Consider the following 12,932-nt stretch of genomic DNA (forward strand, 5'->3'; position numbering starts at 1 on the left):
ACTAATACGCAGGGCATACATGAATGATCGAGATGCCAAAGGGTGAGGAGGGACTAATTTTTCTTATTTCTGCATTGGGTCCAGAGGGCTAATGCTCCTTAAGCCCCCTAAGGCTCCCCAGATCAGTGGCAGAGATGGCAGTGTCTACCCAAAAGGCAGCACTCCACAGAGGGGCAGCAGGTGGAGATGGCTCAGCTGAGGACTGTGAGTGCTGTGGGTTCCCTGGCCCTTACTCTCAGCTGTAAGAGGCAGCATTGACTATGTCAGCCTATGACAAAGACAGGGGCTGCCCCAAGGGAGGAAGAAAAGAAAAGAGATGATTTCCCTGCTTGGAAGATCACTGGGCTCATTCTTAGCTACTTTTAGGCACTCCCAGGGAGACCCAAAAATTATTTCAATGGACTCCGCAAGAAGCTGAAGTTCTTATTTATTTATTTATTTTTATTATACTTTAAGTTCAAATGTGCACAGCGTGCAGGTTTGTTACATAGGTATACATGTGCCATGTTGGTTTGCTGCACTCATCAACTCGTCATTTACATTAGGTATTTCTGCTAATGCTCTCCCTCCCCCAGCCCCCCACCCCCGGACAGGCCCCAGTGTGTGATGTTCCCTGCCCTGTGTCCAAGTGTTCTCATTGTTCAGTTCCCACCTATGAGTGAGAACATGTGGTGTTTGGTTTTCTGTCTTTGTGGCGGTTTGCTGAGAATGATGGTTTCCAGCTTCATCCATGTCCCTGCAAAGGACATGAACTCATCCTTTTTTATGCCTGCACGGTATTCCATGGTGTGTATGTGCCACATTTTCTTAATCCAGTCTATCATTGATGGATATTTGGGTTGGTTCCAAGTCTTTGCTATCGTGAATAGTGCCGCAATAAACATACGTCTGCATATGTCTTTATAGTAGCATGACTTATAATCCTTTGGGTACATACCCAGTGATGGGATCTCTGGGTCAAATGGTATTTCTAGTTCTAGATCCTTGAGGAATCACCACACTGTCTTCCACAATGGTTGAACTAATTTACACTCCCACCAACAATGTAAAAGTGTTCCTATTTCTCCACATCCTCTCCAGCACCTGTTGTTTCCTGACTTTTTAATGATCGCCATTCTAACTGGTGTGAGATGGTATCTCATTGTGGTTTTGATTTGCATTTCTCTGATGACCAGTGATGATGAGCATTTTTTCGTGTGTCTGTTGGCTGCATAAATGTCTTCTTTTGAGAACTGTCTGTTCATATCCTTCGCCCACTTGTTGATGGGGTTGTTTGTTTTTTTCTTGTAAATTTGTTTAAGTTCTTTGTAGATTCTGGATATTAGCCCTTTGTCAGATGGGTAGATTGCAGAAATTTTCTTCCATTCTGTAGGTTGCCTGTTCACTCTGATGGTAGTTCCTTTTGCTGTGCAGAAGCTCTTTAGTTTCATTAGATCCCGTTTGTCTATTTTGGCTTTTGTTGCCATTGCTTTTTGTGTTTTAGTCATGAAGTCCTTTCCCATGCCTATGTCCTGAATGGTATTGCCTAGGTTTTCTCCTAGGGTTTTTATGGTTTTAGGTCTAACATTCAAGTCTTTAATTCATCTCAAATTATTTTTTTTATAGCGTGTAAGGAAGGGATCCAGTTTCAGTTTTCTATATATGGTTAGCCAGTTTTCCCAGCACCATTTATTAAATAGGGAATCCTTTCCCCATTTCTTGTTTTTGTCAGTTTTTTCAAAGATCAGATGGTTGTAGATGTGTGGTGTTACTTCTGAGGCCTCTGTTCTGTTCCATTGGTCTATATATCTGTTTTGGCACCAGTACCATGCTGTTTTGGTTACTATAGCCTTGTAGTATAGTTTGAAGTCAGGTAGCGTGGTGCCTCCAGGTATGTTTGTTTTGCTTAGGATTGTCTTGGCTATGTGGGCTCTTTTTTGGTTCCATATAAACTTTAAAGTAGTTTTTTCCAATTCTGTGAAGCAAGTCATTAGTAGCTTGATGGGGATGGCATTGAATCTGTAAATTACCTTGGGCAGTATGGCCATTTTCACGATCTTGAGTCTTCCTATCCATGAGCATGGAATGTTCTTCCATTTGTTTGTGTCCTCTTTTATTTCGTTGAGCAGTGGTTTGTAGTTCTCCTTGAAGAGGTCCAAAGCTTAAGGTCTTTAATCCCAGGTGGAACATACAATCTGTTATTAGTGTTCATATGATCCTCTTTTAAATAGAAGGCTAGGGCCTTAATAAACATGGAATACATTTGGGTCAGGGACACGGATTTGAGATTCAAATATGGTAAATTTCACTGAGTGCTGAATTAGATGTATTCTGAGAATAAATGTTAACAATGGCCATCAGTAGGATGGTAACATCTTGAATGCTATTTTTGCCATCACCACCCCAACTCCCAAAGGATCCAAATCCTGGTGCATACATAGAAGATTCTTTATAAGGACCCAAATTTACCTTGACAAGTCCTCTAAGGTCTAGAGGGGTGTGCTGGCTCTTTCTCAGGAGGGAGCTATCACAGCCCAGCCAATGACAGCCAAGTGTGATGATGCACATTGGGAGGGCAGCAGGCCCTGAACCTGGCATTTCTGGAAGGAAACCAGTCCCAGCTGGAAAGCGAGTATCTGCAAGGATGTAACAGATGGAGACAAGCATGTTGGGGGGTCTTGAAGTCTCCTGGAAATAACAAGGGTATTATAATAATTGGATGAAGCCCAGAGGTGATGGGAAATTCAGGAGCAGCTGAAGCTCAGAAGTCCATAAGAGGGAGATTGGCATCAGAATGGTCAGTAGGCAGCAGGCCCCCACCATCACAGAAGGTTCAGGAGTGAGGATCTAGCAACTGTAACGGGACTTAGGCACATACGACAAGATAGGGACTGGTCCCCAGAGCTCAGGTTGAAGGTGGAGGCTGGATGTCAGGGATAAGGCACATACAGGATGCACTGACAACCATGGTGATTTGACTCTGGGGATTCACTGGGCTTAGTCTTGGGGGCCAGACCCTCCCTCATGGTGCTCTCAGGGCCTCGGGTTGACCACGCCTTGGTATATTGCATCTAATATTTCCACATAGTGTGGCTGTGTATGTATCTGTACTTGCTTTGCCCTCAACAAGTCATATGTGACCAATTCCAGAGGCTCAGAGCCTCTGGCCTGCCCAACCACATCCTGTGTACACCTTGGTAGAGGTTCATCTTGGGCTTTTCTGGTGCAGTCAGCTTTCATTCCTGGCTATAGGCAGTCAACCACTGCTCTATCTCCTTGGCAGAACTGGCTCCTAGCAGCTCTGTCATCCCCCAGAACCCTCCTGCTCCATGCACAAGCACTATGCAACACCCCACCCAGTCCTACTCTATTTTATAGTCCTCCAAACTCCAGCGTGACCTTCTGTGGACATCTGTGCATGTGCCTCTAACACTCCTTCCCCATTTATTCTTGTTCCTGAGGTGAGAGGAGCCAGGGATGCTCTGTGGTTTGGATAGGCGTGGCTCAGGCCCTCCCAGCTATAGGAATGGACAGTTAAAATACAAAGCCTATTCAATTTCAACAAGAGAGAAAGAAAAAAGACAGATTTAAAAAGCCTGGGCAACATAGTGAGACCCTGCTTCTAAAAAAAAAATTTTTTTTTTATTAGCCTGGCATGGTGACTCATACCTATAGTTGTAGCTACTTGGGAGGCTGAGACAGGAGGATCACTTGACTCAGAAGTCCGAGGCTTCATTGAGCTATGATTGCACCACTGTACTCCAGCCTGGGTGACAGAGAAAGACCCTTTCTCCAAAAAATAAACAATAAATACATACATAAAAAGAGTGCTGAGAATCCATGGCCCTTATTCATTTGCAACGGAGAGAAATGCCTGGGAGTTACCACTAAAGGGCTTAGGCCAGTTCCAAAGGGAGGCTCACCTGGATCTCTCACAGGGATTTTCATGATACAGGCTGGGCCACCACAGAGAATAAGCTTCCTTGGAATCTCAGCACCAATTTTTCAGGAGACTGAGATATAGCCTCAGACCCAACAGCTAAGTCTGCTATGGCTAATGTCTTTTTTATTTTTGATTGATTGATTGATTCTTTTTTTTTTGGCTAAAATTCTCAAGAAATTTCTCAAGAGATATCCCAGAAAGAAGCCCTTAGAGATGAGACATCCTGGGAGAGGTGCCAGCTCCTTTGCACCATGCCGGAGTGGGAGGTCCCGGGCTGCACGCAGCCGGGAATGCTGAGAGGGGACAGGGCAGCCAGGGAGGACTCATTTGCTAGACCAGTGAGGCAAGAAACTTTTTTGTTCTAACCCAGAGGGAGAAAGTGGACACACTTTTTCAGATTACAGAACTGGGTACTGGGACAAAAGGCAGAAGGTAGAAGACTAAAAGCAGCAGCTTCCCACAGGCAGAGGGAGGGCTGGGTCCTAGCACTGGCTTCAGGCCAGGTGAGTCCACATGCCAAACAGCCGTCCTGGAGGTTCAGAGCCCAGGAATCTCACCGCAGATGAAGAGTCCCATAAAGGACAGAAGTTGGATTTCAAAACAAGAATCGGGGTCAATTGCCAGGGCAGTACCTTTAAAAGGAAAGAGAAGGATTTTTATTTTTAAAAAATAGCACTTTAAGACCCCCAGATAGAGTGGTATATTATGAGTTGCAACTAACACAGTTGCAGTGCTCAGGACAGCTCTTCTAGCAAAAGACTGGGACTAAAATGAAAGATCCTACTACGGCCTGCCCCTGCAATCATTGGCCTCACCTCTCCTTTTTCTATTTCTTTAAGTGATCCCTAATCATCCTTCTGAACCCCAGCCCCTCAAGTTCTCCCTGTTTTCCTGCTGGATCCTCCTGTTATGAAGAAGCCCTGTTCGTTGGGTTAACCTATATTAGGATGTAAAGTGACTGGCAGCAGCCTAATGGGAAGTGGTTACTGCCTATCTGGATTAGAAAGCAGCTCTTTAAGTCTTGTCTAGTAGTTTTCCAAGGTGGTTACTACTGATCCCCCACCACATCCCTAGCAGGAGTGCCAGCCACTGAGATGTTCCTTTTCCAGAGTGGTCTATAACTATTAGAGTTTTGCCTTCCAACCTCTGGGAAACTTGCAGAAGAGGAAACTGGGGATCCCAGAGCAATGGGACTCTAATGATAGGATGCTGAGCACTGTGTTGCTTGGGCAGGGGTGATGAGGCTTTGGGTCAAGCGAGGATATCTACCCACTGTCAAATCCCACTGATGAGATGACTGAACTTAGCCTCCTGATAAAGCTAAGTTAACTCAGCTCCCCGTTCTCAACAAGTCCCGCTGTCAGGAAATCATCTCCACAACCAGAGGGGGAATACATCCCAGGCCCCATTATTTTTATATGCAGTAACAAATAAATAGAACAAACCCAACAACTGTTATTAGAATTTGTCAATGACCTAAAATTCATACTGTGCCTTTTGACTCACCCATGGTCTTGGGTTTCTAGTTAAGTTGCTAACACACCTTCTTTTTGCTGCCGGGCAAAGTAGGTGGGTTCATATCTGTACATGTTCTTAATGGGCATTCCATACTGCGCTAAGTTCTTGACCCGGCTGGATAAAACAGTGTAGGTCAGGCCGCGAGTAGACGGGTAATGCTTAAAAGCCTGGAAGCGGTGGCACATCAAAATGATGAGACAGCATTTGGGGGTGGCACAGGAGGCAGGACAAAAAGGATCTGAGACCCTGGCCCATGAGTAAGTGGAGGCAGTGCATGGGGTGATAAAATTGACCAGAATAGCTCTGAACCCAAACACGCCCTTGAAGTCTCTAACAGCAATATCCTGTCTGGCCACAAGGTGTTGACATTACTCCAGAAAAATCTGCCTGTGCGTTCAGGTGACTTTTCCTGTCCGTTCCTTTCACCCTTTTAAACTTAATAATTCATTCAGTCTTCGATGCTTTCTCATTTCTAATGAAAATACAGAATGCTTTAAATTTTTTTGTTGCATTATATTATGTTTTTGCTTGTTAAATCGGATGGGATACTTTCAGCTTTTCTCTTAAAAAAATTGGTAAGTTGCCTTATTTTTATGTGACTTGAAGTGTATCTTGTCCCCCCCATCGAGAGTCAGCACCTCCTGCCATGAATATCAGTGTCGGCCAAATGTGCTGTGCAGGCTACTTAAGCAAATGACAGCAGATTTCAATGACTTGCCCAGGACCACCTGCTGGTTTTTAACTTACTAGACTACTTTTGTCATTTAAGAAGCTGAAGGGAAGAGAGCTTCAGCAGTCCTGGGCTTATTTTCAACTGAAGAGAATACGTGTGGATATGTTTAGGGGGTAGGTAGAGGAGAAAGAAGGTAGGGGAATGTGAATATTCTATCAATTCACTCATATTTACATTCAACAATTTATATTCACTAACATGTAGCTCAAACCCTTCTGGAATTCATCAAAATGAGATCACTGTGTAGAACTTTTATTTGATTAAATTATGACTTGACTTGACTGAGCCATCAACAGCACCTGGAGTCCTTGGTATGATGGTGGAATTTCATGGGCATGAAGAACAAGCATGACCCAAGTCTCTCTTTGTGCACAGCCTTATCCTAGGAGGTTGGATGCAGAGTTGGAAAACACCAAACTAAAAGGAAACCACAGTGAACTGGCTTCACTTACCTGCTTGTCCAGGGCCTTGCTAATGTCATCCAAACTTGGGAAGACTGGCTGGTCCATCTTGGCCAGGACACAGGCCATCTTGTTAAATAGCTTAGCCACCAACAGGGCCTTAAAGCAACACAGCAGAAACACGTCATTCATGCAGTCACAATATTAATGGACACCCACTCTCTATCAGTGTGGCACAGCTGCCCTTCTGACTGATGTACAGCATCCAGCAGAGTGCCACTCTGGGCACCAAAAAAAGGCCAGCATCAGGACTGGTAACACGTTCAGAGCCCTGCTGCTCCCGGGGCTTTTGGCACTGTCCCCTGATGTGGGTGAGGAAAGGAATCTCTCAGGGCATTCTGCACACAATGAATGGACAGGTGGGATGGGAGGGATAGGGGGTTAGATCTAATAATAAGGCTGACTTGCAGGTCCTGTTCTGCCACTTAGCAACCATCATGGTCCTCAGTGGGCTCCACGATCCTGTTTTTTCATCTGAATGCAGAAATAATAATAGCCTCTCTCCCACAGGGTTGCTGTGAAGATGAGAGGAGAAATTAACTGCTTGTGAGAGCTTGTGAGGGCACTCTGAAAATTATGGAGTGCTCTCTGAATGTACAAGGTTGTCAGGAACCTTGGGCCAGGCCCTCTAGACTCAGATTCTAGCCCTGGGTCTGCCACTGACCATCCCCCTCCATGAGTCCCTGAGCCTGTCTTCTGGCCTCTCACAGCCTGGAGTAAAGCAGCGGTTCTCCAGCTGTGTGTGACTGAGCCTAAGGTTCGCCTGCATCTCCCTCCTCCAGCCAGAGTAGTTTTGGCTTCTTCTGTTCCATGTCATAGACTACCGTGGAACATTTTTGTTTGAAGAAAAGTCTCCATGGCATAGAGCAGAGTTGAAAATCACTAGCCTGTGTAGACTGTGTGCCCTCTAGCAGGATTCAGGGGACATTTCCTTGAGGAAATCAGGAGTGAGTTAGGTGACTAGTGAGGAACGTAGTCAGGGAAGGGAGCACAGCAGATATAGACTGGAGCAGAAAGAAAGCCTGTGCCTGAGGTGCCCGTCCTGAGATGTCCAGAGTGGCTGGAGGAATGTCATGGATGTGGGTGGGGGTGGGGCCAGATGGGAGAGGGTGGGGCCAGATGGGAGAGGGCGGGGCCAGATGGGACAGGGCCTTGTGGGGCAGAACAAGGAGTGTGGGCTTCTGCTTCACTTAACCCTTCAGAGTCCTGCCAGGTAGGAATGGTAGCTATTAATACTATTTTGCAGATGGGGAAACTGAGGCACACAAAGGCCGAGTGATGTCCTTGTGGTTATAGTGCTTTTCTATCAGAGAGCCAGGCCAAGCACACAGGTGGAGCCTTCTCGATATTGTGTCTTTCTGCTAGGTCTTACCATTGAAAGTGATGGGCAAGTTGCAGTCAGATTTCTAAAAATGAAAATACATCATTCTTCTTCTTTGGAAATTAACATTAAAATCAGAAGTCAAGACAAAAGAACTTCTACAGCACATACCAGTTACAAGACATGCGGGCTTCTGAGATCAGAGGCCTTCAGTGGCCATGTGAAGTCAACACCTCACAGGAATATAGGGGATGTAGGATCCCTATAGACCAGCTGGAATTCCCCCTATATTTTTTGGGTCAAAAAGAAGTTACTGCAACTGCAGGAAAGCTGTTCCCTTACCTAATGATGTGCATGTCCTTCAAGGACCTAAACCTAGAGAAGGCAAATGTCCTCTTTTCTCTGGAAAAGCATTAAGGCTACATTTTGTACCAGGTGTGGCTTTCTTTCACATTGTAATGAATGTGTTTCTCATCTTACATTCTTGTAGGTCAGGATTCCGTCCCATTCACTGAAAACATTGTTGTCTCGGATGCTGACCATACCTTGGAAGGCACTGATATGGATAATTTGAGTCCCAACAGATCCATCCAGAGGATGGTTGAAATGGGTGTTCTGGAGAAAACCAAGCAACAGTGAGAAAAGTTGAAAGTTCAGAGTTCCTACTTTGCCCATGCCTTGTAGGTTTTACGGGTACTCACAGGAAATTTGAGGAGGTTGCCCTTAATTATCACCTTTTAAAATGCTTCTGCTAAAGGAAGACTAGACAGGTTGAACTCTCTCCATCCTTACTCACCATGATGGCCAGGGATGGGGTTAGGAAGAAGACCCCAAGGATGGAAGATGCAACCTGGAATGGAAACACGTATCAGGGCACTTTTGCCTTAGCTTCAGGTGAGCTCAGAGTCCAGAGCCCCAAGCCCTGCTGGGGCTAGAGCCTTCTTTAAATGATCTCTAATTCCTATCATCTTTCATGGCATGGGGGACCCAGTGTATCAGGAGACTGTCACTCAGTATGGTTGATACGCTGGCTACTCAGGAGACAAAGCTTTATATAGTTCAGTCAAGGATAACTTTTGCTTCACTCTACATGTATTGCTAATCACTGGGCTAAATATTAGGCAACGTGACCAACCACTTGATACGCACATGGGGAAGGACCATCTCAGGCCAAATTGTAAAATAAGTGATGATAACTCAGGTTCTCAGTCTTCTTTTTCTGCACCTTCCTCTCTCTTTCCAAGCATTTGAGACTCCGTCTCTGCCCTCTCTGGAAACTGATATCCTCCTGATTTCCTTTCGTCTAGATTCTCTACTTTGCCTGAGAATAAAAGACCATGAACCACTTATTTGCACTTTATTTTGAAAGAGATTGTGCTAATTAAATGTGACGAGTTATTGAAATATTTGCAGTTAATCATTTCTTCTCAGTGTGGCCTACCTTGCTTGTTGAGGGAATTTTAAGCATCAGAGAGTAAGTCAGAGAGAATTGGTGGGAGCAGAAACAGGACAAGGTGAGAAAGTGCACAATGAATGTTTCCCCACATTCCATACCTCATCCTCATCTGGTCTACTGAAGGCTCAGGAACTCCCCTTCTCCCCCACCCCACAATATCCCACACGCAACCAAAGCAAACAAAGGTGAGATACATATACAAAAGAAAAGAAAACAGCTACTCTATGAATAATCATCATGATGCTGTAAGGCTAATAGAGGAAATATATGAGCTACAAATAGCAACACTATTTTATGAAACTATTAGGGTTGGTATATATTAAATATATCTGAAACTTTCCTTCACTGGAAATTTGTAAATAAGACAAGTCTAGGAAGAGAGGACCCTAAAATATGAATATCTACGTAACCCCCAAGGATTCTGGACCTTTAAGAACTTAGTTATTACTTCCTTTGGGAGAGACTCTTTGTTCAGATGTTCCAAAACAGAGAGGCTATGTTTTTTCAAATTAATGTTTGAAAATTCTAAATTCTACTTGAGTTTAATTTGAAGAGTCCATGGGGAAAAAAGAACTCCCTGGCTATTTTGGCTCTGAGAACATAATCACCTACGTTTGAAATTAGAAAATATACTTACAAGGTGTTTCATGGTGTCTCATACCCCATGCAACAGCATGCCCAGGAGAATTTTCTATGTCACATTTATTTTCTAAATCTGGTTTATATAGTCCTATGCCTTTCAACTATTGCCATGATAAGGGGTTCCAGGTAGTTTCCTATGATCTGGATACCATTCAGGGAGGAAAAAAGGCAGGTTTATGTAATCACAGTTATTGCTTTTCTTTAACTACATCTGAGTATTTCTCTTTACCCTGATACCAAGGTATCAGGGTAAACATTGGTTCCAAGGTAAACATGGCATATGAGCAAGTCTTTGTGGGCTGGTATGCCCATGACCTTAGCAACTAAGGTGAACATTGCAAACATTGACCTCACAAAATGGTTCTGATATAAAAATCAATGAGCTCACTGTTTCTACTTCTCAATTTCCTAAAAGTGTTTTTACTAACAGTGTGGGTGATTGAGACAAACCTCATGAAACCAAAAGAGACAGCCTGAACTACACAATTAGACTGATTGAAAAGCAATCTGGTCCCGCTCTTCGTCCAAACCAAAAATCATGTGGTTGTCCCTGCGCTGTCCTCTGTCTACCCACCAAGCTGACCTCATTTCACTTCTTGAAACATCCACCCTGGTGGACTTTCCCGATGTCCTGATATTTTGCTCCTGCTACATGGTTAGCTTCTTTCCTCTGACCTCTCATTTCAGGGCACGTTTTTCCATAAAGAACATTTTGACCAGCCCTGGAAGTCCTGAGACATAGGAAAATATTGCCTTTATATAATAAGTCAAGCATCAATTCGGGCCTTTTCATACATTATCTTTTTTTTTTTTTTTTTTTCCTCAAGCTCTGACTGGCGGTGGCCCAGCTACCTGGATCAAATTCCAGAAGGCCAGAACCAAACAGATACTTCTTCTGAGAACATGTGCTCTGTATGGGCAAGCCTGGGCACTGGAATGACCCGAGGAGGAAAGACAGACAGCTCAGTCCTTACAGTGCTTAATAAAAATTGGCCACAGGAACATCAAGTAGTTGCATTTTGGGGGCTATAGGTCACCCAGGGCTCAGATAATATCATACTCATATCTCTATTGCTCTCAGTACTTCAAAAACACCATGCACAGACCACAAACTCAATAGTTATTGAATTATTAAAGAAGTTATTAAAGAAGTTGGAGTCATCACAGTTCCTTGCCTGTACCTTACTTTGGCTATTTATATTTTTGTTGTGTTATATCTATTTGTACAGTTGTGTGATCAGGATATTAAATTGGACATTTAGTCACTTGATTATCAACTCTGTGAGGTTAGAGACTTTGTTTTGTTCTCTGCTGTAGTTCTAGTGTCTAATATTTAAAACAGTACCTGACACAGAGGAGGTTGTTTTGTTTTGTTTTTTGAGATGGAGTCTCACCCTGTTGCCCAGGCTGGAGTGCAATGGCTTGATCTTGGCTCACTGCAACCTCCGCCTACCAGGTTCAAGCGATTCTCCTGCCTCAGCCTCCCGAATAGCTGGGATTACAGGGATGTGCCACCACACTTGGATAATTTTGTATTTTTAGCAGAGACAGGGTTTCGCCATGTTGGCCAGGCTGGTCTCGAACTCCTGACCTCAGGTGATCCGCCTGCCTCAGCCTCCCAAAGTGCTGGGATTACAGGCATCAGCCACAGCGCCTGGCCCATATACTTGTATTTTCCCCCTAATCTCTAAGCAAATAAAAAATATAAGTCAGTAACCCAATCACATCATTATGGCCCACATACAAACTCTCCTTCTCATGTTCTTGTTTGATTTGGTTGTTTTTCATTAGCTCTTTCCATTCAGTCTGATACACATGAGGACGCCTGGCCTTCTTCATGCATGTGCCACTTGTTTTCCATCTCTATATTCAATTATGATTATATTCATTTATTTTCTATGGCTGTTTTCAACCTCCTCCCTCTTCTACCCTGCGGATCTTCTCCTCTCACCTTCTTCACCTCCTGCATTTTTATATACATCCAGGAACCCAGGACTCCTGCCTTCCAGGACACCAACTGCCCTGACCCCACTGTGCTCCTGTTAGCTCTTCTCCTTCTGGCTCAGTTTCCCTGGATGTTTCTGTGCCTTTTCTTTTGTCCTTAATATTTTCTCTAAAGCAGGAACTTCTAAGTAGGCACAGTATGTTAGCACATGTTATCTTGCAGCATCTTGTATCTATCCTGAGCTACTTATTTTTTTCTCTATGTGCACCCAACCTTAATGGCTTGATTTACCCCACTTCTTTTTTTTTTTTTTTTTTTTTTGAGACGGAGTCTCGCTCTGTCGCCCAGGCTGGAGTGCAGTGGCGCAATCTCGGCTCACTGCAAGCTCCGCCTCCCGAGTTCACGCCATTCTCCTGCCTCAGCCTCTCCGAGTAGCTGGGACTACAGGCGCCCGCCACCACGCCTGGCTAATTTTTTGTATTTTTAGTAGAGACGGGGTTTCACCGTGGTCTCGATCTCCTGACTTCTTTCTGAAGTTCATTCCAGGTAAATTGGCAGCCAGGGTTCCCAGTCCACCCCATCTTGTTAGGCAGCTGACGTAGTCTTTTACAAAGCTGAATTCTCTTATTTCTATTTTTTTTATTCAGTTGAAAACTTCAAACAGCCTGATCATTTTTTTTCTCTCTCCAGATGAAAAGTGGCCAGCTGTTGGCCCCCTTGCTTCCACGAAGGCATCCAAATAGTGTTATAGTGTTACCGCCCAAGTCAAGACTTTGGTAACAGTTCAGTAATCTGCCTAACTTTCAGGAATGTGCTGATCAGCAATCTGACTGGGGCAGGATCTTGGAAGCTCTGACTCATGAGATGACACAATCGTGCCAACTGTCTTATTGGAGTACCTTCTGGGTGCTGAGGGTTGTAACCTTGGCAAAAC

At 44.3% G+C, this 12,932-nt stretch overlaps 1 protein-coding gene across 1 annotated transcript; it reads right to left on the bottom strand.

The window, feature by feature from the left end:
* Positions 1-4,459: 4,459 nt before the first annotated feature.
* LOC116483913 (gastrokine-3-like) lies at positions 4,460-10,060 on the bottom strand. Its single transcript, XM_032178409.1, has 6 exons — positions 10,049-10,060; positions 8,752-8,805; positions 8,436-8,570; positions 6,626-6,733; positions 5,466-5,607; positions 4,460-4,554 (listed from the first exon to the last, which is right to left on the bottom strand). The coding sequence occupies exons 1-6, from the start codon at positions 10,058-10,060 to the stop codon at positions 4,460-4,462; spliced, it is 546 nt and encodes a 181-aa protein (XP_032034300.1).
* Between the last annotated feature and the right edge of the window lie 2,872 nt (positions 10,061-12,932).

The sequence above is a fragment of the Hylobates moloch genome, unplaced genomic scaffold (genome assembly GCF_009828535.3).
Source record: "Hylobates moloch isolate HMO894 unplaced genomic scaffold, HMol_V3 SCAFFOLD_15, whole genome shotgun sequence".
In the NCBI taxonomy this organism is placed as follows: domain Eukaryota; kingdom Metazoa; phylum Chordata; class Mammalia; order Primates; family Hylobatidae; genus Hylobates; species Hylobates moloch.

Excerpts from the sequence above, each read along its gene's own strand:
- LOC116483913 (XM_032178409.1), bottom strand. Across the intron at positions 8,571-8,751 it reads CCCCATCCCTGGCCATCATG|AACACCCATTTCAACCATCC; the intron begins GTGAGTAAGGAT and ends GGTTTTCTCCAG. Across the intron at positions 6,734-8,435 it reads GAATCCTGACCTACAAGAAT|GCCCTGTTGGTGGCTAAGCT; the intron begins GTAAGATGAGAA and ends TGTTGCTTTAAG.